The sequence below is a fragment of the Plutella xylostella genome, chromosome 29, assembly GCF_932276165.1.
Source record: "Plutella xylostella chromosome 29, ilPluXylo3.1, whole genome shotgun sequence".
Taxonomy (NCBI): domain Eukaryota; kingdom Metazoa; phylum Arthropoda; class Insecta; order Lepidoptera; family Plutellidae; genus Plutella; species Plutella xylostella.
Window position 1 is genome coordinate 5,927,099 of NC_064009.1, and position 25,811 is coordinate 5,952,909.

The 25,811-nt window shown below is 38.5% G+C and overlaps 2 protein-coding genes across 3 annotated transcripts; both read left to right on the top strand.

The window, feature by feature from the left end:
- On the top strand, positions 1-3,117 carry LOC105395912 (DNA polymerase delta subunit 2). The gene is made up of 8 exons (XM_038120582.2): positions 1-520; positions 606-727; positions 888-981; positions 1,438-1,589; positions 1,923-2,099; positions 2,222-2,293; positions 2,510-2,746; positions 2,962-3,117. Exons 1-8 carry the CDS (start codon positions 159-161, stop codon positions 3,072-3,074), a joined length of 1,329 nt encoding a protein of 442 aa, XP_037976510.2. The 5' UTR covers positions 1-158; the 3' UTR covers positions 3,075-3,117.
- A 1,598-nt stretch (positions 3,118-4,715) lies between these two features.
- LOC119693197 (activating transcription factor of chaperone) lies at positions 4,716-25,621 on the top strand. Of its 2 annotated transcripts, XM_038115950.2 has the most exons (5): positions 4,716-4,873; positions 5,789-5,903; positions 6,328-6,452; positions 18,156-18,326; positions 24,538-25,621. In XM_038115950.2, exons 3-5 carry the CDS (start codon positions 6,347-6,349, stop codon positions 25,209-25,211), a joined length of 951 nt encoding a protein of 316 aa, XP_037971878.2. In that variant the 5' UTR covers positions 4,716-4,873; positions 5,789-5,903; positions 6,328-6,346; the 3' UTR covers positions 25,212-25,621. The 2 variants fall into 2 exon arrangements, with proteins under 2 accessions (XP_037971878.2, XP_048487541.1); XM_048631584.1 differs by lacking the exons at positions 4,716-4,873; positions 5,789-5,903; positions 6,328-6,452 and adding an exon at positions 17,264-17,418.
- The last annotated feature ends 190 nt before the right edge of the window (positions 25,622-25,811 follow it).

Consider the following 25,811-nt stretch of genomic DNA (forward strand, 5'->3'; position numbering starts at 1 on the left):
TCACGTTGATTATTCGTTGGTGGTGGTTTGTTTTGCTGTTTAGTTTTAATTCGCGCGATTTAATTTTATTGAATACTATAATTTTAACCATACAGAATTTACTATATTTCATTATAAACAAAGATTGATAGCCAAACAAGATATCCAAACCTGCAGACATGTTGTTTAAAGTGGAAGCAAGTAAATCAGAAGATGTTTCAAACAACTTGGTGGGTCGTGAATTTGAAAGAGTTGATCTTCAATATACCGATTGCTCTAAAAGATTTTACCAAGTTTCCAGAGACTTTTCCAAGCAATATGCTCACATATATGCAGCTAGGTTGAACACCTTCAGAAATATACTTGGGGAAATAGTCAGAAAGAAATGGTCTGATAAACATAAAATCCTGAAACTCTGTGAACTTCGCGAGAAGGGCACAACGTGCGTTATTATCGGGACACTCTTCAAACACCAGGATTTAAAGCCAAGTATTCTGAAAGAACTATCTGATGAGTTGGATATTATTCCTCAACCAGCTAGGTTAGTACTGAACTACTTAAATTATATTAATGCTCACTATTTCATTCTTACTTCATGCTATAAATGTTGTACTTAAATGTTTCAGGACCCATTTTGTGAATGACTCAGACACCCTGGTATTGGAAGATGAGCTTCAGAGGATCAAATTGGCCGGAGGCTGTATTGATGTGCATCAAGTGGTCACCGGGGTGGTGTGTGCCTTGTTAGGTGAGAAACTGTACCTAAAAGGAAATAGCTGGAAAGAGAATAATGTTCTAATCTCTGGATCTACTAAACAATGTACATCATAAATACTTTTTTTACCTTTTAAAGGATCTTTGGGCAAAGTAAGCTCTTAATATATGTGATTTTTTTCTATACTTTTCAGGTTCTGAAGATGGAGATGGATTATTTACAGTTCAAGATGTTTGCTGGCCTGAATGTAACATACAGAAGCCATTACCTAAGATTGAGGAGGATAGGTAACATTATAATGGTCTTTATTATTACACACTATTAGCCTATGTTCTTTCCCAGGGTCTAGACCTTATGTATACCAAATTTTATTCAAATCCGTTCAGTAGTTTTGGCGTGAAAGAGTAACAGACAGACAGACAGACACAGTTACTTTCGCATTTATAATATTAGTTAGGATTTATATTATTTATATCTGTCCACAGTACTAGTTATAATCAGTAATTGGAATTGGCTGAGAATATTTACCTTAACTTTGTTGAACATAGATGTTTCTTGGCGACTCCCTTTTACTGTTTTTTTAAATATATTTTTTATTGGAACTTAATGCCTGTTATTGTTATACATGTTATAATTTTTTTACATGGTATTAGGCATATTTGAATCACATACAAAAATTTACAGTGGAATTCAATGCCTAACCCTAGATGACAAAAAAAATTGTATATATTTTAAATTTCCAGATACATAGTCCTGGTATCAGGACTAAACATGGCGTCCAAGTCGGCGGAGCACTGGTTCTCCCTGCACCTGTTCCTGGAGTGGCTCGCCGGCCTCTCCGGCTCCGAGCAGTATCAGGAGCAGCTGTCCAAGATAGCCAGGGTCATTGTGGCAGGTATATAACTTTAATTTAATTCAGGTAGGTTATAACTTTTTTTCATTCTAAGTACTGCCAAGACAACTTAATTTGCCAACTTCATCTATGTGTTTGTTTCTGATATGTGTCGATTTGGCAACTGATTAACAAGATCCATGGATCAAACTAAGTAGTCCTTGCTGGTTAGCATATCTGGTTCGTTTGAATACCTTTCAGCAGAAGGCATACCTTACTTACAAGTTAGAGCTATGGTGAAAATTCGGCCCAACAGATGATTATAATGTTGGCCGAGCCATAATATAGTAAAACCTACACTGATAACTACTCAACCACACAATCCTTCCTTTCCAGGCGGCGTATTCACGAACTACAACAGCGAGAGTGCGCTCAACGAGGCCGACGTGATCGCCTCGGCCGGGAGCGTGGACTCTCTATGCGCCGCCGCCAGCGCGGTGGCGCCGCTGGACCTCATGCCGGGCTGCCGGGACCCCGCCGGCATCATGCTGCCGCAGAAGCCGTTCCATTATTGTGAGTTTTGTGTTCTAAATCTTCCAAAATAGTATGAAAATAAGTACCAGTCATCGGCAGATAGAGTTATTGAAACTGGCAGTTAAACGCATATACATATAACTTTTTTTGTGGTGTTTCAGGTTTATTTCCGAAAGCTGTAGAGTACAAATCGTTCAACCGCGTCTCGAATCCTTATGAGTGCGATGTCGGAGGTAATGTTACTTTTTTATCCATTATAAACCAATTTTCTAGTGTAATAAAATTTGATTAAACCCATTTATATAATTATAATAAATATTATAATAGTCGTTGTGCGGAGAGTAATCTCAAAAATTCCCCTGAGACATAACATTTTTCACAACTTGTTATGCCATATACTGTATTTCTTAGTGACTGATGTGCATACTTATACTGTATTGCTGTTACAGGATTCCTCTGTCTAGGAACATCCGGAGAGCCAATCAAGGACATACTCCGCTACAGTAAAATCGACAACTACCTGGATGCCATGCGGAAGACGCTGCAGTGGCGCCATCTAGCCCCGACGTGCCCAGACACAGTCCCTTGCACCCCGTGCACGGAAACTGACCCGTTCACTATCTACAAATGTCCAGCCGTGTACTTTTGTGGCAACACTGAGGAGTTCGCTACGTCTATGTATGAAGGTAAATATAAACGCAATGCTTTATAAATCTTACCCTACTGTCTCTCTTTCCGCTGATATAAATAACCAGTTCCATGAGGAGTAGGGAGTAAGAGGTAGAGGATTATGACAATAGCCATTTTTCAGGAATGACTAAATCAAATTCAGCCGGAAATCCAGAAGGTCGCGGCCGAAGGTTCGGTGTGACGGTGATTATACAGTTTTGTTGTTTTTCAGGTACTAATGGTCAACGGGTGCGATTGGTGTGTGTCCCAGACTTCTGTTCGACAAAAACCGTGGCTGTTGTAAATTTAGCTAATTTAGATTGTTACAGTATGTCGTTCTCTTAAACTAAACTCTTATATTAATAAAACTGTATTAATTTCCATAAAGGTGCGTTTTGATTAACCCTATAACGTTGAAATTATTTAAGTAGCGAGATGTACGTAGCTAGACTGCGAGGATGTGAAATCTACGTTTCGAAAGTATGTGACCGTTTCCACCAATACCCAATACTAAGTATAGTGCCACAAACTTATATGTTCCGGTGACAGCTCAAATAAATCTCTAATATTTCTTAATTCTATAAGATTTTAAGTTTGCTCATATTGTTATTTCGCTCTTGCGGTGTTAATAAACCCATCTAATGTTTTAAAATATAAAATTCATTAGTAAGTAATGAGATATGGATCAATTAAGTTCGCCGTCACCGGAACAGATAAGTTTGTGGCACTATATGTTGCTGTACTATTAAGATGCGCTATAAAGATGGACCGCCGTAACGCCGCCGCCAATATGCTCTGTATATAGAACGCATCCGCAGACATCCTTCAATATAAAAAAACATATTTATTTCCGTTTCCACTAGTGCTATGCTACATGGACCAATGATTTAGGCATACCACATGCTGGTGGAAAGGCACTAGAGTTGAAAATAAAATATGTCACCAAGAGCCGCTTCCGCTTTCGAGGATGAGTGTGTCGGTAGGTCCAAATCGTCAAGGTTCGGCCGTCGTCGTGTATATGCTGCGCTCCACAGCAGAGAGCTGCTGAGCCGTCCCACTGCGGTACAAGGAATATTAGGGTAACGTAACGTACCTTGGGACGCTTGTACCTCGGGACATTGATTGTATTTTAAAAACCGGCTAAATAAAAACATTAAAATTCTACCCTAGGCATAGTATATTACTCGCTTGGCAAAACTAGTGAGTCTCGTGATCATACCAGCATCGAGTGTGTGGTGAAGACAATATGAAGTTTTTTGGAGTCAAAAGTAGCTTTTGTATAGTTTTTTGTGTTGCTTTATCTCATTGAGGCATGCTCAAAATAAAGACATGGATGTCACGTATAACTTTTCACTTATTTAATTTTATGACATGGCAATTATCTGAAAGATTCCTATTAATTAAAAATAAAGATATTTAAATTTTGGTTAAATATTGCTTTTTTGTACCTTGGGACACGATTAAATTTGTACCTTGGGACACTGTTTCCTATAGCTTTGTACTATGGAAAATGCAAACATCTAAATAACGCCTTAAATCTCTGTTCTTATTAGTGCCAGAGTGAAACTAGACAGAAGAGAGATGCAGTAAATCAATAATAACAGAGATATAAGGCGTTATTAAGAAGTTTGCATTTTCCATAGTACAAAGCTATAGGAAACAGTGTCCCAAGGTACAAACGTGTAACGTACCTTGGGTCAAAACAAGCATTTTTACTTTTATCTTAATTTAAAAAAATCTGGCCACACTAAAGCTTTAGCACAAATACTAGTGATAATAGATTATATACCCTACCGAATAAAGAAAATTTCACATTAATATCTTAGTTGTACGCTGCGATAGCTTCATTCAAAGTTGGGGTAGTCGAAAATGTCCCTAGGTACGTTACGTTACCCTACTGATTGAAGGAACTTCTGGAGATCTTAATCGATCGATTTTAATTTAACCGGTAAATAACGGTAGCACAACACCACTGACGTGACGTCAATGGCGTGCCTATTTTTTTTTCTATTACTCATCCATGGCTCGCTAATCAAAGACGTATTTTTGTATTTTCTTGTGCTACTACCGCGGCAAAGATGGGTTTCTAGTTACCCCCAAGTTCGCACACGCAAGTGTGCTGTACAAATCGTTTTAAAAATGTTGTAAGTATATAATTTACTGTATTTTTTGCCATTTTCTGTTTGGTTTAGGATTTCCAAGCACAAGCAGTACAAATGTCCATTCAAGCACTTTCACTCTGTTGCAACCTGCTCTTGCGACAGGCAGCAAGCAGCAAGTATCACTCGATCGACGAGTGATACTCGCCTCGTGCGGCGCGTGCCTTTCACGCTTGCATACAATTGAGCAATAACATGTCTCACTAAAGCTTGCTTTAGCACTAACTACTGGGCTGATTGTCTATATTTATAAAAGTCTGAAGCTGTTAAAATTAAGTCGTTATAATAGATAGGGTTTTAAGGTTGCATGCTTATATTTGTTTCTGTCGTAAAAGATCATGGTCTATTTAAATGTAGCGCTTTTGTACATATGATACAAACTTAGGTTTTTAAGCTTTTAAGATAAAATAAATAAGAAAGGCTTTCATAGTTGAGATTGAGATTAAAAACACTTCACTGAATCATAAATAATTTCCTGGTAAGACAGAGACAGAGACCTGATCTTCTTCTATAGTGTAAATGCACTAAGCTAACTTCCTCCAGTGTTTTGCTACTCTTATTGCGAGGTCATTGTCCTGATTTTAAACTTACATTTTGTCAGTGACAAATCACAGAGTTAGATTAGGGTTTGCCAATGTGGTGAAAGGAATAACAGTCATATTAGCATCAGTGGCTGACTGCCCAGGGTAGGCCAGGTATCGTTAATGTGAATTTGACACATACCGCAACCTATGTTGGCTTCCCAAGAAAGTACAATATACAATAAGAAAATATGTCTTTTTTTTAAAGTGTTCACATAATGACAATAAAATTTCAAAGAATATTAAATTTATTACCTTATTTTGTGATGAGAAAGCTCTTAAAACAAAGTTATTAAAGTATGTTTGTTTTCTTTTCCAGTGCCATCATGGCGTCCTCACCGATCAGCTCCAACTTACGACCACAACCATCATCTACGGACCTCGACACCACCCCCTCCCACACATCTGACTCAAGGCTTGTATTTGAATCTCAGGTATGTTGACTTCTATGTTATCTTTTGTAAGTTAGTTATACTTTGAACTTGGCTGACTTAAATGAACCCTTTACTTTTTCCTAGTGTGTTGGTGACAAATACTACAGCTGAAGTAGGGTTTGTCACCATGGTCAAAGCATTAGCCAGTCCAATCAGTTATCATTAGCAGACTGCCCAGAGTATGCCAGACATATAAAAAGTACAGTTGATAGATCACTGGGAGAGGCATAAACTTCCTGTCTGTAAAGCTGAAACTGTATTAATTCTTGAAATATTTTTTTCAAGCATTTAGCAATTTATAGGACAGCTCTACAATGTATTTAGATAGAAATCTAAATAGCAATCCTGAAAGAAAAAAAAACATTTATTGTGCAAAGTGCAACTATTCTTAGTTACTAACAAATAAATCCTCTCTGCATTCCAGTCCATCAAACAACTGAACAATGAGTGCGAGCCTATGGGACTGGTCGCTGGCCTCGGCCGACGGCCTGCTCACCACTGAAGAGTGCTCTTTGCTGCTCGACGCCGATATCCTCAACACCGACGATGGTATGTTCAGTAGCCAGTGTGTGGCCTTCATAATTTTCAATACTTATTTGAAATGAGGGTGTCAACTCAAGGGTTGCAGTATCTTTTTCCATTTGGTTCATTTGTCACACAGTGCTCTACCACTTGCCAGTTTAGTCTCAGTGATGTTACCTATTTTTTGGGTTAAAGTGTATGACTTATTTAACCTCCGTCCATTATTAAAAACACCGACACGCTTAATTTAAGAACATAATCAGCCCTATATCGGTCACTGTTGATGAATGTAGGCCTCTCCAACAATCTGTATTAGGATAAAGTCAAGTCAAGTCAGTCATCTATGCAAGAATCTCAATTTATATGTATAGAAAAATAGCCTATCACAACACAATGCTGTCGCGGTGACGCAGTCATTTTTAGTTGAATTCGCGCAACGCGGCGGCGCGAGGTGTTGCATGATTGCCATAGACAGGTGACAGAAGCAGAAGTCATCACGTGTTCAGAATAAAGAGTCCCTATAAATAATAAGCCATAATTACTTATCACACGGTTTCCCATATTATGGAGAACCGTGTCTCTCAGGGTATTATGAAGACTGCTTCAGTATTAAAAGCTCCTGAGGCGCTCAATTTATAGTCAGATTTAGGTTTAGGCCAAATAGTTCTCAGACTGACGTCGAATGAATATCAGTAAGACGGAAGATAGTTGAAGAATTTAATATTAATATCTTGCAATGCATTAAAATTGGGGAAAAATAGGCATCAAAACTAGACAGAATGGAAGCCAGATCTATAAATATTGACCACTCATCAAGACATCAGTCATCACTTACAATGCACAATGAATGAATTTATCATACCTAATAATAATAGTTAATTGTGGTTGGAGATGCTGTACTTATCAACTAATCGTGTACTCTGATGCGTAATTATAATAGAAAATGTCTGCCCCGATAACCTTACACTATAACCCATAAGAATGTAACATTGTTATCAATTCTAACAGCTCCACGATTGATGATAGTCAATTAAGTATTTTATTTTATGTCCACGCAAAAATAATACATACGCAAATACAATACAATACAATATAACTTTATTGGTCACCACAAAAACATACAGACAATACTTATAAACTAGAGTCAATTAACAATAGGCGGCCTTATCGCAAAGAGCGATCTCTTACAGGCAACCTTAAACATGAAGAAATAGAAATAAAGAACATTAAATAAAAATTTATTATAATTTTATTAAGTACTTTAGGTTGAGAAAGGAATGCTTCGGTGGTTTAGACACGCGGAAAGAATGAATGATGAAAGAGTGACAATGGAAATATATAGAGCAAAAGTGAGTGAATGAGTCGGGAGGGGTCGCCCTAGACGGACGTATGTCGACCAGATTGCCGACATACTAAAAAGGACTAATTTAAGAGTACCCGTAACCGACGACCATATATGCGCAGATGTATGAATGTGGAAGAAGCGAAAGAGGTGTGTCAGAATCAGAATCGTGCCCAGTGGAAATCCGTAATCTCTGCCTACCCCTCTGGGAGACAGGCGTGAGCGTGTATGTGTATGTTAATTACTTTAGCGCCGCGTGGATCATTTGTTTGAATCCGTGTCTATATTTATTTATCTACCCCTTTAGTATTCTTCAATAGGATGGATAGGATTTGGTCGTTGTGCCTAAGGAATTGCAATATATTTTATTCAATAGAGACTATCATTATAAAACTGGTGAACACTTTTCACCGATTTCAAGTTTCTCGATCGAAGTCGATTAGGACATTATGACACACGCACACAGACAAGCTTATACCATCCCTATATATATCCCGATGCCGTGGATAAGATAAAATACGCAAACGCATAAATATAATCTTCTGTAAATCGTTTCGTGATACTGTCCGCGATGTATTAGGTACATGTGTAAGAAATCCTGTAGCACCACTGAAATAACTAAATTGCCGCCTATTAATACCGTTTAAGTCGTAGTTCCCACTTTTTCCGTAAGACGTGGTGGCGCGGTCACTATCATAGTGAGTTTACGTTATCAACATTCAAGCGCCTGTCATTATAGTAATAGCTCGGAAACACATGATTTAAAATTATTGCTATTATTGGCACGATAGGGGTTTTCTAACATATTCGTTAAGTCAAGTTATTCGCTTATATTATAATTATTTAATACCTTTATTGCACAAATAATATATAAATAAGTGTACAAAGGGTGGACTTAATGCTAAAAGCATTTTCTACCAGTCAACCAACAGGAAGTACAGGAGAAACTATGTTAAAGGTGTGCAAAAAAAATAATAATGAGGAAATTGCCATGTCACTCAATAATTATAGTAATTTGTTATAGTAATTTATTATATGTAATTTCTTATAGTAATTTGTTACAGCTTACACAAGTGATGAATCAACTGTACCTTGTACGGAGTGTTGCATAAGGAGCTCAGAGGATTCTTGGATTCATTCTAAATAACTTTTGGAAATATGGAAAAAAGGCGAAGGCCCTTTCGACTTACTTTTAAAAGACTACACGTCCGACTGATGCGTCTCCTTAGCGTGTGACATACACGACATGACAAGCATATCCAAGAAAAAATTAACCGTGGCCTACAGTTGTGAATTGCAAAGCATGGCCCATCACAGCCCACTGTGCACAGGAGTCTTACCGTATGCCGTTCAGCAAATATTTATTTTAATAACATAGTGAAGATTACTAACATGCTTCATTTAAATTTGCTAGAATAGAATACCTACTTACATTTTTTATTGGACACCAACAACAAGATTGTCTAATATTCTCAAACTCATACAACTACTGCTATTCTTATACACTAGTTACACTACTCTAGTACCTATCTACTAGTAATTATCTAATCGCTGTTACTCTTGGCTCCATCGAAATAATAATTCCTAATAAAAAAGCGTTCTGCGCACATAGTTATGACTTTCAATAATATCATGATGATAATATTTTTTTTATTACAAGTAATGGTTCGCTACAATTATTATAAAATTATAATAGAGATGCGACACCCCCCACGGCTTCACCTCATGGACAAGATAACGCGTAGGTCAATGATTAAAATTAACTTATTTATCCAATGCGAGGATAGTTTACTTAAACTCGAATCACGTTGGTGCCCCTTCGCATAATTGCTATATAGCGATATTAAATGAACTATCTAAGATTAAACAGTAGGTTGTACCTCAACTAGGCACATTAATTACAAAGTAACAGTATAAATTATATGAATCTGACTCCGATACTGACCTAGACTAATAGGACATTCAGTGTCTTGGTAGATAGAACAGGAAAATAAGTACTTTTTATATTCTAAATCGTGACAGATATTTTTTATTTAGAGCATTATTAATAAGCTCGCCGAAAATCTACAAATACATCTTTCAGGTAGTAAAAAATCCATAGCTTCTGCCCTCGACTGAGTTTAGCTGATGACTAGCAGTTAACAACGCAGCACATTCAACAATGGGAATTTCTATGGGTACATTCATGTACAAAAGCCTACTCAAAACATAACAGTCTACCAGCAAGAACTAAGAATGTCCGCAACTGAGGTCATTTAACACACTGTAGGTAAGATTGGGACGTGTACTTTGTTCGTTCTAGACCTAATTCACCTTTTATTAATTCTAAAATATTGATGTTTTGACTTGAAGGTAATATAATTTAATGACTTGTTTGTGAGCTGCTGGTGTTTATAAATTAGAGAACCCGGAGACTGCAGTCACATAGTTGATAAGAAATTTTATTGGAATTAATTATGATAATATGTATTCAGTTGCCAGGTGTATATGTTACCTACGAGATAAGTCCTGGGAGGCGACATCATCTTGAATTCTTGACATAATAACGGTCACCCGTTACCCTTCTAACCTTCTAGTGGAAATCAAACTTTCAGATTATAGTTATTAGGGTGGTAGGTTCTATAAATTACAACGACGTGACGAACAGATTGTCCTGTAATTTTTTGAAAAAAACTCTGTAATAAATAGCTTGACCACCCGTATCGGAATTACGGTTGTAAGCTTATACAATATGCTAAAAGTGTATATTTTTTCCCTAAATGTTTATATTTTCTAGCTTTCTTGGCGCAAGATTCGGACAACATTTAAAGTTATTACTCAGGGGTTATGTAGAATTGTAATGGCGAAACAATGGTTGAAATCGGTTCAGTAGCTCTACTAATATACGTACCGTATGATATAACACGAAGCCACTTGTAAATAGTTTAAAATAGTTCTGGGATAGAAAACAATCTCTATCAGGTCACTTTGCTAACTCTGATAATCTTTTGTGTGCTTAAAGGAGAACGGCAGTGGGCGTACCGCCTTTTTTTTGGAGCGTTTCAGAACCATGTTTTCACCATTTATTAATACAGTGTAGATAAGGTATTTTCAGTAATTACAATATTTTTAGAAGTCGGGGGAAAAGAAAAAATGATAAATAAAGAATATTTAAATCTAAGGATAATGGAACGTAAAAACAAACATATAGAGAACGGAACGTAGCAACAGTGGTGCCAGACCTCGGAATATTACCAGCAAATCCGAGCAAAAAAGTAATCGAATAGAAATATCGATACATTCTTAAATACAAAAGATATTTTATTTATCAATAAATTACATGTTCTGGTACTATTTGTGCCAAAACTAGTACATTTGGTTTATAAAATATCATTATATTTAAGTCTTGAAGACTTTTATCCATAGTAAACCATTTTCTTTTTCTCTTTATTCGATTCACTATAATCGATATTTTTTGAATATTTAAATCTAATAACACTGAATCTTGCTTGTCAATCTTGTCATAGTAGTTGTTATTTCATTTTCCATTACCTAACCTAATTATTTAATATTTTGAATACCGCTGAAACTGCTGAAGATATAGAACAAATGTGACAAAGGGGAGAACCAGACCCGGTTCCTGTTCCACCTCCCCGGCAGGCTCCCGTCCCACTTCTTCATCAGGAACCTGCAGAAGCAGCAGAACAAGAACACGAAAAATCCTGACAATATTTTCTATGAACCATAGGATGATAAATACCTAAGTCAAATATGAGAAGAGCAACTGCGTTCTGCAGTTCGAATCCCGGCGCTGACATGTACCAATGTGTTTTTTGAATTTAATTAAAATGTATACCATCACACTTACAGTGAAGGAAACCTGCATACCTATCTAGATTTAGCACATCTAGAGAGCCAAGTGCAGGTACTTACACCCCAACAGAGAATAGAATAGAGTAGGTAATAGGAACATAAAATTCCTAAAGTTGATTCCAGGCAAATTATGTTATGTAAATAAAACAATGATCTTTTAAACAGTATATTTTATTTCATTACATTATTCGCCAAATGCATACCCATATAGTAGAACCTTTACATTTAGCATTTCGAAATGGCATAGCAGATCCCTGTTGCGGAATGGCAATTTAAAACTTCAGAAGTTGGATAAGTATAACATTATTCCATGATGAAAGTAGTAGCCTGATCTAGTCGATAATATTAATAAAATCATTATATTTATTATGTACGTTGCACGTCCCGTATTTATTTAAACGTAAACATATAACTTGATATACCTAACATATTAATATCAAATTATTATTCACGTTGTTCGTCTTGTGTTGTGTTGTTCAAGTGTTGACATGGTGTTGACGTTTAGTTGTTGACATGACACATTTTTTTATCATTTCAATTTTTGTGCTCTGGTTTGTCAATTTTTATCATTATACTGAGATCCAACCTAGACATTTATGACGTAAATCACAGAGTACTTGGCATAAACATTACCTCACTTGACGTTCCATTCTTCCTGTATGAATGTTTACGTTCCATTGCGACTACATTTTAAAGATTCTTTTTTTCCGTTTTTCTCTTTTCTCCCAGCTTCTAAAAATCTAGTAATTAATTCACTTGTGTACCTGTACAGTGTCTCTCTAATCATGGTACTTTCATTACGGAACCCGTCATTTCCATAGTGGTACAAAACGTCCTTAGAACCCTGCCTTTGTCCTTTCCATTCTCCGATAAGGTTGAGAGTTATCATTAAAATGAGTTTAATTAGTAAGTATAAGCTGATTGTTCCGTGTGACACGCGGCACCCCCACGAACCAGCCTCATGCTCGGTGGAGATACAAACAAACTTTATCTCCCTTATCGACAGTAAGTTTCCACCACCGATGGCGATAACTCCACTAATGAGGTGTGGCACCATCCATGAAGAAGTTTAAGGTTTTATCGGAAAGTGGCGTGACCCCTACTATTTGGTTTCCTAAACACATTAAAATGTGTTTGTTTTCGAACATGCCCACTAGTTAAACTAATGTGAGTTTCGGCTGCATAACCGGTTTTTAATAATGTTTATGAGCTAGTCAGTAGGGAAAGTATTTCAAAAGAAAGAAACACCTTTACAAGCAGCGACCGTTTTTGGCTGAAAAAAAACAGCAATCATCTTTACCGCGTGAGTTTTTCTTCATCGCCTCTTTAGAGTGCTTTTCCACCAGAGAAAAACTATGTTGCTACGGAGCCATTTTATATACACTATATACACTAAGCATGTTCTATGTTCTCATAGCTTTGGTGGGAACGGAATTCTTTAAAATCATCGCATCATAGCTGTGTAGAACATCTCTGGTGGAATGGCACCCTTATTCCGGGATAACTAGTATTTAGCCATTCTCAATAGCTGTTATTCTCAATACAACTTCAGGGCCCCTAGTACAAGTTTTGTAATTTATATAAACGAAAAAAGTTTTGGTATTCTTCTGTCACCTGCATCCATTATCTGTCAAAGTTTCATGATAGTTTCCCGCTAGAGGCGCCAGTTTGTATGCGAGAAAACTGAAACTTTTATAGTTTTTGACTATCAAACCTGTACTAGACGTACAGTTCTACTAGCTTTGAAAATTCGTGAAAAAAATTTACTTCCCATAGTAAAAAGTCACGTAAACCAAAAAGTTTTTTAACATTCTTAACATATATTTTTACGGAGATTTCAAAGGAATGAAGTTGGTAGAATTATCAAAAGATTTTTCGGCGGAGGGTACCGGAGTTTTACCTTCAATGTTCTTATGTCTATAAATAAAATAGACAAAAAAAACACTGCTCTTGTAATTTTGTTCGTGTAAACTCGTGTGTCTCAAAGTCAATTTTAACCATTGAACTAATAGTACCTACGCTAGTACAATATACTCGTACTTCCATCATTTTAACCTTGTTGTAAATTTACAGTACAATCTATGAATTTGAGGGTAAATCTTGTTTTTTTAATCAGTGAAAGTGCATCCAAGTAAACCTCTGCCACTCAAATGACAATCTCGGACCAACTATTTTAGTATAAGAAAAGATAATTATTATGTTATCTTATTCTCGAAGCTATTTTTCTCAAGTGTTGCTATGGCCATAGCGTGGGTGTGTCTTGATAAAAATGTACAGATTACTTAATAAATGTCGGCAGTTAGTTAGATACCATATCGCGTCACTAGGCTCGCAAAACAAATTTGTTTTGAGTTAACTTTTAGTTACTGCCCATATTTTCCACTATTTATCTTGTATCCAATGAAAATATGTTTATTGCCTTCATGTTGTTTGTCAGAACTAAAGGGCAGCTATTGATATCGATAAAGCTCACAATACGTACGACTGCTGTTTATACAGAGAGCAAGACTAGCGCATGTACGTGTTGACTCGTGAAATAATAACTGCATGTAGGAAGTCTCATTATAGACGCATCTGATCAGATTAAGAACATATTATAATAATATTTATGCGAGCCCAGAGACCTTTCCAACCTCACCAGGTGGCGGTAGGGAACATACCAGAAGCAAGACCAAGAAGAACCAAGTTATGTAGGTACTATACTATATCATATACTAGCTGTTCCTGCGAGCTTCGCTTCGCCTTAAAAAGTTTTCCAGTGGGAATTCCGAGATGAAAATTAGAGTCAGCTAACTCCATACCAAATTTCATAAAAATCGGTTCAGCCGTTTTGATGTGAAGAAGTAACAAACATACACAAATACACACACACTCACAAATTTTATTAGTGGGATTCTGTTGTATGTCCGTCGATGATCGTAGGCTTGTGATGAATGCTTCATGGTCGTGTGGTAATAAAGAACAGTTAGAAAACCATTTTGGATATCTTAGTTATATTTTCTACATGAAAATTGTCATGATGATGACTAGTTCAACAACTAGTATATTTTTCAAAAAGACGTAATATTTACTGATACACTGATTATTTGTCTAAGATTATACAACCTTTGTACCTATAGTATAACTGTATGTATAGTGCATAATAGATAAATGAAGTCCTTGTAAAATATCAAGAAGTCACGTTGTTTTAACCCCTGTTAAAATATTGATAGTTTATCAATTATTTAACGCAAATGATTAAAAGGCCTAAAAAGGTAATACATAATCCTCATACCTAAGTGGGTAGGTCAAAATGAGATCATCTCATGATCAGTGGCGGATTAACCTATAAGCACGACAAGCACGTGCTTGGGGCCCCGGGCCTCCAGGGGCCCCCATCCTCTGCTGCTGTTTCATTTTATACCTACATTTTATTCATCCACAATATGTCCGATGTAATGAGTTTGCTCTGATTAAAAGGGCTACCACACGCGTAAGTATCACCACAGTTTTGCCTGCGCCGGCCGGCTTAAACACGGAATACCGTGCGTGTGGTTGTAAAGGGCCTACCACACGCGTAAAGTATCACCACAGTTTTGCCTGCGCAGTGGTGCCACTCTTGAAAGGCAATGTGTTGCGTATGTCTTGCGATCCCAACATTTAAAAAATCATAACTTCTCATCAGAGGCGTTTCTCCAAAAAGTAAAAATACTAATTTACGATCAGATCTCCGCGCGGTGCATTTTGCTATAGGTACATTATCCTCCTGAACGCAGCTGATGATTAATTCCACTAACTCCACGAGGAGCATAGGGCCTCCACAGTTCTTTTCCAGACGTTCCTGTCCTGGGTTCTTTCTTTGGATTCGTCCCAGGAGATTCCGACGGCATTGAGGTCGCTGAGAATGGATCGCCTCCAAGTTATTGCAGGTCGCCCTTTGCGCCGTCTGCCCTGCGGCGGATTCCAATCTAACGCCATTTTGGCGATATTCCCCTCTGGTCTTCTGAGGCAGTGTCCAATCCAACTCCACTTTATTCTGAGAATCTCTTTGTTTATGGGTTCCTGTCGCGTTTCCTTCCAGAGGTCTTCATTCGATATTGTATCAGGCCAGAACACTCGCATAATATGCCGCAGGTGATTATTGATGCAAACTTGTAACTTAGTGGAGATTGATTTAGTAACTTTCCACGTCTCGCAACCATACAGCAGGACTGATTTGACATTGCTGACAAATATACGGAGCTTGAGTTTGAACCTGAACGCAGCTAGGTAATGCCTATTTGGAGAACCTAGAAATAATAATATAATAACTTGCAAAAAGGCCAAAAATGGCTTTTTCAGCCAAAATCGAAAATAAATTTTAGTTCTAACTAGTTAGGTATTTGGTTCTTACTGCTAAGTTCTAAAAAAAGGCCTTATCTTGATGAAAATTTACGTATTTTTACTTTTTGTAAATTGATTTTGAAGAGAACTTATGATTATTTTAATGTTGAGTACGCAAGACAGCCGCAATAAATTGCCTTTCAAGAGTAGGGGGGCAGGCCGGCTTAAACACGGAATACCGTGCGTGTGGTTGGTAAAGGGCTTAAGTTTATATCACCATCACCACAGTTTTGCCTGCGCCGGCTTGTACTGTACATGGAATACTAAGACTTTTTTCTAGTGAAAAAATTTTAGTTGTTTGCAAATATTGAAATTATACCAGTAAGTAGAAGAAATAGTTCCTCATTGGGAAACATTGTTTCCAGTTTCCACGCCGACGATTTTGACAAAAAGAGGCTTGCGCGTACTTAACTGTGCCGTGTGATAGCTCGGCGTACCTGCGCAGTTGTAACGGTGGTGATACTTGAGCGTGTCGTAGGCCTTTAAGCCAAGCAATTTAAAAAAAAATGTTTTACATCCTTTTTTTAAAGAAAAGTTATAGGACGTTTTAGCTATTGAACTGTTTGTCAAGGAACAAATTGTTCTAAATTAGGGGCCTACACAGGCTTTGTGCTTAGGGCCTCCGATGCTCTTAATCCGCCACTGCTCATGATAACTACAAAATTACTTAAATTACAATGTTGAAAGAATAAATTATAACATCCTCATACATGATACGATATCTGCCTTTATAACGATATCAGCAGAACGCATTCAGTTTAAATATAGGGGGAAGATTCACCCATAACCTGGATTAGTTGACCCCCAAATTACCTTTCACAAACTTGCCCAGTGGTGTGATTAGTACGATTTTTTTATTATGGATGTTGGTCGAAAAGTTATGATCTAGTAGAATAAGTCGTTATACGTTTGTATCATGTTGAAGAGGGTATAATATAAAACTAGAATTATAACTGTCTAACCATAAAAATATCAGGTTCTTGAAAGCGATTAGCATAAGTCTTAAGTTTTGATGATAAGACCCTACAATAAACCCTCACAAAAGTTTCACTAATCGTGTACATAGAGTAGGTAGCTGAGCTGATAATGACAAACGCAGATTTAAGCCTTTAAAATAATAAGCAACGATTATTTATGAGTATTATTGTTCCCGCGTTATCAGCGGAGATTGGAGGAATCACGACAACTGGGCGTTACTTTGACGTAACATCGCGCGACGTTATCGTTCATATATATACTGACGTGTTCTCGGGTCCGCTGTATTTTGTCCACTACTTATCTCAGCGCTTTACCTAAAAGCTTCGCTCCGTCGCGCTCTCTTGTTGATTTCCTCTCGTGATTTTTATCGGAAAAATTAAAGGAAAACTCGAAAAATGTGCTGCTACAACAATGGAATGTGTGACATGTGTAGAGACTTTCAGCTGAACTTGCTTCAGAGTAAGATTTTTTTTATTTTATTTTATGTTTTGTGGTGAATATTGAATTGAATTAATTACTTGTTTCCTGAAGTTATTAAATGTATTACAACTTGCACGGTGTAATTATGTATAATCTAAAATTAAATAACTATTTATTAACTTATAACTTTCACACTTATAGCTTACAAGGAAAACGTTTATCTTAAATATTAGTTAATAAAATAATTTGGCAGAATCTACAAAGTACAATTAATAATTTATCATATTACCAATTAGACTACAAATACTATTTTATACCTTCATCTTGTCACGGTCAATGAGGTTTTTAAAAATAACTTTTTTTGAAATTTCTTAGCGTGTCGGTGATAAACACTAGAGCTAGTGGTAAGAGGATTGGTCTCATATATTGTCCTTGACACTTTATCTATCTATAATTTACTTATTATTTCCGTAAATGAAAATGGCAACTAGATAAATCACTGACTGTAAACTGTGCAAGGGATCTTACGGAGATGATTTTAACTCATTAAATACAGGTACCCTTCGTGGAAGCAATACCCAATCTTACCCTTATACCTTAGCTTCAAGTTACAAGAGCGTCACTCCATAAGACGAAAAACCTAGCTTTGGAGCGCTGCTGCGTGAACCACTATTCTATCTATCCACGACAGCTCTCGTTCGTTCGTTTTTCGTCAGAACACAGTAACCCTCACTCCGTACCTCCTTCAAGAGTCTAACCTTGTCATTCTTCCACAGACCTGCTCAAGACCTTCCCCACCGCGGCGACGAAGCTCGAGGACGGGCTCGAGTACGCGTGCGACGACGTGTCCTCATCGCTGTACCCGCCGTCGCCGCCGGAGACCAAGCCCTCGCGCTCCGAGCTCGCCCACGACCTGCTGCTGCAGCTAGACAACTCCTGCAAGCAAGGTGGGTGTCTATAGCATTCTAAGCCCCTATGATAGGCTAACGTGTACGGTAATACACAAACATATATGGAAAAGAACAGCGCCAACGTACTTGTGGAACTAACAAACCTTACATTATGACAGTTGACGATACGCAACGTTAACGGAGGTTCGATAATCTTGTAATGGCTGCACTGTTATCCACAACACGATTTTTTTAACCGTCCGGCGAGTTTGCCGTAGTTTGGTTGCCGGTTTGAGTCAACAAGCTCTCATAGCAATCCATACACACTGCTCACCGTGATTAGTACGGCGAATAAACCGTGAAACGAGTGTCAACAAGAGGCCTTACTAATTACTATTATCTAAGATCTAAAGTAGCTTGAAAGGTTAGTCCAACTGTGTAGGCCTATTCAGATTTAAGCGAAATGGTAGTCGCATGCGCTAGTGAAGAAATTATACGCGATATGGCGTATTCTATTCTATCCTATTATCCGGGGTGTAAGTACCTGCACCTGGCTCTCTCTAAACCTAGTCTTCCTTCCTAAGTTTGGATCCTTTCCCAGCACGCTGGTCCACTGCGGGTTAGATCTGCAGATGTGCAGATTTACTCATGAGGTTTTCCATCACCGTAATAGCGATCTTATACAGTGTAATTAAATGTCTATAAATTCATTGGTACTTATGTCCGCGGCGGGATGCGAATCGTCATACTTGGCGTGAGAATTTAATTTTCAAACCTAGAAAATTATACCGATACTAGCGCCACGAAAAGAAATGAAACTATTCAAATCCCTTGATACTCTTGTGCATCGATGAGCATATTAATATGGCATATATTATAATTATACTACTGAAAAATTAATCGGAATTTAATCTCTTATTCCCTCACAAAATCTTAAATTAAATTATTGTACATTTCGAGCCATAATTTCCATTATAATTTATTAATGAATTATATTGCTAAAACAGACCCTATGCTACCATTACTAATAAATTATGATGAGTTGAAGTTCTCCTGTACGATTTACTGTACGTTCGTTGTTGAATTTGCAATTTATTGCATATGATCAATGGAACGCGCAATATCATTCGACATTGACCCAATTCAATTTAGCGCTATCCATCAAAACATCCAGATTGAAAAATTAAAATGATATTGTGCGCGACACTAGACAAACTGACATAAAATCTAGGGCTTATCAATACATATGCGGCACTTGTATGTTAAAAATTGAGCTGACACATATAGGAATTTGTACTGTTAATCAAATATTTTATGCTGGTAATGATGACTTGCCAGATTATTTTTAATTAAACTACTAATAGAAGGTACTTATCAATTTCAGAATATGTGCACAATGATTTTCTTGTCAGTCATTTGATGATCCTCTTAGGGCAAAGATCATGATTTATTAAAATTATCTACTGACACACCTCTGTTACATGATTAGTCTGGTACAATCATTCCAAATACATGTGCTATGTGATATTTGGCTCAGAACTTATTTACCTAGTTGTTTATAGCTGTTTATGGAAATTGCCTGTCAGTTGCTACTGGGAGAACATGTGTGTACATTTGTACAATGGTTTTTGAACCAATTAACTTTATATTTTCATGTTTCGATTTTTTTTATCATCTTATCAAATTAAGGCTTTTCATAATTTATTACTAACTTAAAATTTATCACTAACAGACACACCCCTGACTCGTGATTACATATTTTTTCTGAACGTTATTATCGTGTTTACATTTTGATTGCTTTCATTCTTCGTAAATTATAATAAACAGTTTGTTAACTGTCTTATTGGTTTCTTGTCGAAGCAATTCGATATAAATTTCCTAGATGGCAGCACTTGTATGATTTCTTTATGTTTAACCTCACTACAAGTATAGAAATCTTGATGAAGTTAACATTAACATACTCATTATATTAATTAACGATTGAATGCATTAATGTAATCTGTATTATTTAAATTAAAATATTAAAATAATTCGAGATGCAAGTACTAACAGGCTTATAGTATTTTGCTGGTGTATTTTCCCGGTTGTAAAAATGTATCCGCTAAATAAAAGTTGTTGTATACAGTAATATTATGCTCAAGTAATAGAAATCCCATACCTTCATTAATTAATATTCCGTTTAATTTAATTATAGTGTCAGATAAATAATAAGTTTATACAGGGACCTCTCTGTTCATTTACAGATAAAAACATTCCATCACTCTGGGCTCTTTTTAGATGATTTAAATAGTTCAACTATTTCACCATTCCCAAGGTTATCATCATTTGGATTTTTGGTGCATTTTTCTTACTACAGGTTAATTTATCTATTCGATATACATAAATGTTAATTATGAATGCCATGGTTGGTATAATAAATGTTTTTTTGATATACTTACATTGTAGAAGGTTATGTTTATGTCCCTTTTAATTTTATTCAAGTAGGTATGTAGGTACTACTACAACAGTAGTTACCTAAATCACGGTCAATGTTTCACTTTCGAAATCAGTGTCCTCAATAAAGCTTATTATTTTGGTAATCAAGTAGGTACATTCAACCCTGAGTTGATTCAATTAAAAGAAAACAATATACCTATTATTTGGTAATTATGTATGGGTAACATAATAATTATAGACCAACGGAAATCACCGAAGGGTCAGTCGGAGGACTCCCTAGCGAGACATGTGGTTTTGCACATTTCTACCGTTGACCCTACTCGTATTACCAAATATTAAACATGGCCACCCTCACTAGACTTGGATGCAGGGTTTTGCCAGTCTAGTAGCCTTTTCATATCACCAGTAGTACCTTCGCAGGATATTTAAGACAATAACCCACATGAAGGTGTATTGTATATGCTCAGGGTGTGATAATGAGCGATGCTAGCGGGTGGTGGTGGAGGCTGCAGGCGGGGCGCGGGCGGCGGCGCTGCGCGCGCGCTCAGTCTCGCTTCGTCTCGCGCCGCGCACTAAGGTGTTTCTCTCTCACCACGCTCAGTTTCACCCGTGACAATATATTCCCATCGAGAAGCTAACTACGGGCGCTCGCGCTCGGCTCGCGACTTATGTCTGCCGCCGTCCATGCCCCATCTGGACGCCGTTAGAATGAAGCTCCAACATCGCTGCGTCTGGAACAAAGAAATTGTTTTCAACTCACAGAAGTTGGTGAAGAGACGTTAGGCCCCGACCCCGCGCCTGGACCTCTACGACGACCCTCGCTCCTTCAACCAGATTCCTGATTCCGGACGATTATAGACACTGCCTAAGCAGGCGTATTAAATATATTGTTAGGACTTGTTATCCTAGAAGTAAGGACATTCGAGGAAGCATTTCCTTAGTGAAACGAGCCGTGTTTTGATCTCGTGTTATCAATGACCTGCGCGATGGCTTTGGCAGATCTGTATACTGGTACGTGTCGATCTCATTATTTAGTAGATGTGTGTGCGAGTTTGTTTGTTGTTGAAAGTCTGCGTCAAGGCCTGCTCTAGTTCCCGCTGGCGCCTGCAACTCCGCGCCGTCCACTAGTCGCCGCGGCAAGTGCGTAATATCGTTGTTTGTCGATATTGCATTATCAGTTTGGTAACTGGACAATTTAACAAGCAGAATGGGAGCATTATTTTACTGCGCAACAAACCAGTTTACTTTTGCCGCGTCGTCGATATTGGCGTTTTCACTGGAAATATTTTAAATGTTTTTTTAGCATAAAAACTGCTTTCTATACGGTATGAGAAACTGAATATAATTTCAATGTATTATGTCACAAACTTATATTTAGGTAGCTGCCCTATTCTTATGGTAATTAGGTGTCGTCGCGTCGCCAATAGTCGCCAAGTAACTATAACCGATGTTATCAGTATGAGGGGTTACAGCAGTCACTCGCGATAGCCGAGTGTTCACCTTACGCAATCAGAGCGCTACACAGTAGCTACAATACCGCACAAACTGTGATGATTGTGCGAATTAACTTGATTTGCTTCGCATTAATATTGAATTCTCAAATTTCACGTGGCTCGGCATTGACAGAGTGCAGGCTCGGCATGCGTGTTCGCGAGGCTTGGTCCAAGTGTCAAGCTGTTGTAGTGATGTCCCCAATTAACAAATGATAAGGCGCTAGTGGGCCGGCCCGCTCCGCTCGTCGCTCTGCTCGTGAGTTGCGCCGGCGCTGGTCGATAACCAGTTCGCACAAGGCGGCCTCGCCCGCCGCTGCTCGCCCAATAATTAAACCAACTTATTGACCACTCGGTTCCGCTCATGTATATTGATATAAATAAAACGACTTCATGCCACCTTTCTATCAAATAGAGGGCATGTTTTTGTATCCAACGGAAGCGTTTTCGAGAGCGAAAGTTGGAAAAGACGTTCAGTTAACCTATGTTCATGTCAGAAATGCTGGAAAGATAAGGTACCGCGAACCAAACCAAAACCAACGACCAAAGTAAATAAACTATGGACTAAATCAAATCTAACGCATGTCATTGACACTTAAAAAAATAATGTCACATGATTTGCCCGATCGAAATGGAAATCTCCAGCACTTGTTTATCAGGGCATTGGCAGCGGGCGCGAGATGGGACAGGTTATCACGGGGTCAGCGCCGTGTTTGTAAAACAACCACTTTATAGCCTTTTGCCTACTCCTTGCTCTGGTTTTTGACACTTGGGGAAACACGTCTTAATATACCTACATAATGTTCATGTGGAAGGGTAACTTACGGACAGAACGCTAATATTGTCCCAGAAGTTGCCGGCAGGCATTGTTTGGGCACTAATCAAGCCCTTTTGTGACCCGGCCGCTAGGGGCTGCCATTAATATTCTGCGGAGAATCTCCCCGCTAACTGAACGTTTACGGCTGCCCGTGGGTACCAAATTGTCCGCTCAATATCCGAGCCGTAAAAAAACGAAAGTTACTTGCCAATTTATGGATACTGTCTCGCGAGTGAGACCGAACACGTCAATTACATCCATTTACATTCAATTGAGCGTCCGCGTGCTCAATCGCTGTTCAATTACATATCAATGTAAACACTGGCCCTTCAAATAATCCTTATATGTTGTGATAACGCGTATACATTCTTCCTCCCCGCCACGGTACCTTACAACTAAGGCCAAGAAATACGCAATCGTAATTTATTCAACGAATAAGTTATTTATAAGTGCGTCTATACACATACCAACAGTTTTAATCTTATTATTATTAGCCAAATCGTTGTTAAACAAAACGTTACTATTAATAGCGACGGTATAATAACTACTTAAATAAAGTTCAGCACATTTAATATTATCAATAAACTAAAAGATACGTGCTGTTTGCTCTTTATCACGCGTGCTGGAAAATTTGCCATCATGCACATGCTCTATTTGCATATTAAATCACAGTACACAGTCACACATTATTATGTTACTAATTACATAAGATTTTATACATGGCTCAAAGTATTGTTGTGCCACTTTGTTATAATTAAAACCGAATTAAACAAATTTAAATAAGTGAAACGTCACAATGGAAATAGTAAAACGTGTGGATTGGCGACAGTGTTCGCTAGCCACGACGCTGTAGAATATAGCACAGTCGGGGCATCCCTGGGAGCAGGGCCGAGCAATGAGCGTGCGGCATTACGATTGTTTACTAGTTCACAGAGCTTGCTCAATCTTGCAATATGGCGCTTAAACATTTTATGAATTATTGATTCGAATCCATTTGAATTTATTATACTTAATCGGAAAATTCCATTCTTAAACTAGTTCATCCTGTTTTTGCTTGAGTTGCAACTAATTGAATCACTTCATCAATTCATTTGTTAAGTTATTGTCTTGATCGAGGGGAAATATGCAGAGGTGTCTCGACCGCTATCCCCGCCCTTGACGTCCTTGAGAGTGACATTCTCGCGAGCGGTAAACAACTCGCCACTGCCTCTAGTTCTGTCGCGTTTATAAACATTCAAAACATGCCAAAGCTCTAAGGCCGAGCTTTGTAATGTAGTCCACATGTCCAATTGTCCATACTCAAACGCTGCAATTAAATTAATTTGTATGTTATATTCTATAAAGCTAACAAATTACAATACGTGTTAATTTATTCCAATGTTTGAATATTGAAGCAGGTGTTATATCTTTATATGTAAGACAAATACGTACAGCTTTGTATGACTATTAATTTTTATTATACCTACCTACATCCAGTTCTGGTATGTTGCACAATATGCTCAAGGTGCGTTTGTTTTGTCCACAGAGAACATATTCTCGAACTGGCTGGAGGAGAAGGTGGAACTGCCCATCTTTGAGGCGATCAGCCTCGCGCCGGCGCCGGCGGCCGTGGCGGTGGCGCCGCGCACCGACGACCTGCTGCGGGAGTTCGAGACCGTGTACGGAGCCGTCGAGCTCACGCACCTCACGCCGCCGCAGAGCCCGCCGCTGCCCGCCACGCAGCTGCTGCAGAGCTACGCGCACCTCGCCGCCGCCCCCGCGCCCCCCGCGCCCGCCCCCGCCCCCGCCCCCGCCGCGTGGCCGCAGCCCGACCTCGAGCGCGCGCTGCAGGACGTGGACGAGCTGGTGCGGCGCCGCGCCGAGCAGCTCACGGACAGCGGCGCGTCCTCCCCGCGCTCCTCGCCGCCCTCCTCCCCGCGCTCCACCAGCGACGACGAGTGGGCCGCGCCCGCGCACCGCGCCAAGCCCTACGCGCGCTCCGACGACCGCCGCTCGCGCAAGAAGGAGCAGAACAAGAACGCGGCCACGCGCTACCGCCAGAAGAAGAAGGCTGAGGTGGAGGTGCTGCTGCAGGAGGAGGCGGCGCTGCGCGGGCGCCACGCCGCGCTCGGCACCAAGTGCAGCGACCTGCAGCGCGAGATCCGCTACCTGAAGGGCCTCATGCGCGACCTGTTCAAGGCCAAGGGCCTCATCAAGTAGCGCGCCCGCGCCCGGGCGCACCGGCGCCGCAGAATTCAACACGACAGAAGTCCTCAAAGTTTTATTTTGTTTTACTTTCCATTCACGTAGAGTAAGCTAAGTACGATCTTGTATCACGTCGAGCAGCAATCATCACTCATCAGATAGTCGAGGGACACATCTAAATGTAAGTTCGGGTGGCGCCATCTTATCATCTTTTATTTCTTGTATTTAGACGATAGGTCGCATTCGTTGTTATGAAAATATGAAATCAATCAATTACAAATCAATTAAATGACTATTATATATTTTTGACATGAGAACTTAATTGTGAAATATATTGCTACTGTTTCGAATTAAGATTTGGTCCGTTAGAGTGCAGTTGTCTATCCATTATATTTTCATGCAATATAAGCAATGCGACGGCGGAATTTTGACTTTTATTTTAATATCCATTATTCTTATGTACTTAAGTCTTATTCAAGATCTAGGAAAATTCCATTTAATTCAATTATACTTATGAAACAATAGTAAAGGTTAAGAAAAATAAAGAGCTATCGTTTAACAGGGACATCTATTAATAAATAATGAATTGATGATTCAATCACAATACAATGAAAT

What these genes read in the sequence shown, in the direction of transcription:
- LOC105395912 (XM_038120582.2), top strand. Translation starts at nt 159, where the DNA reads ATGTTGTTTAAAGTGGAAGCAAGTAAATCAGAAGATGTTTCAAACAAC. An exon ending in ATTATTCCTCAACCAGCTAG is followed by an intron (nt 521 to 605) that starts GTTAGTACTGAA and finishes TAAATGTTTCAG; the next exon opens with GACCCATTTTGTGAATGACT. An exon ending in CGCTACGTCTATGTATGAAG is followed by an intron (nt 2,747 to 2,961) that starts GTAAATATAAAC and finishes GTTGTTTTTCAG; the next exon opens with GTACTAATGGTCAACGGGTG.
- LOC119693197 (XM_038115950.2), top strand. Translation starts at nt 6,347, where the DNA reads ATGAGTGCGAGCCTATGGGACTGGTCGCTGGCCTCGGCCGACGGCCTG. An exon ending in TATCCTCAACACCGACGATG is followed by an intron (nt 6,453 to 18,155) that starts GTATGTTCAGTA and finishes ATTCTTCCACAG; the next exon opens with ACCTGCTCAAGACCTTCCCC. An exon ending in AGACAACTCCTGCAAGCAAG is followed by an intron (nt 18,327 to 24,537) that starts GTGGGTGTCTAT and finishes TTTTGTCCACAG; the next exon opens with AGAACATATTCTCGAACTGG.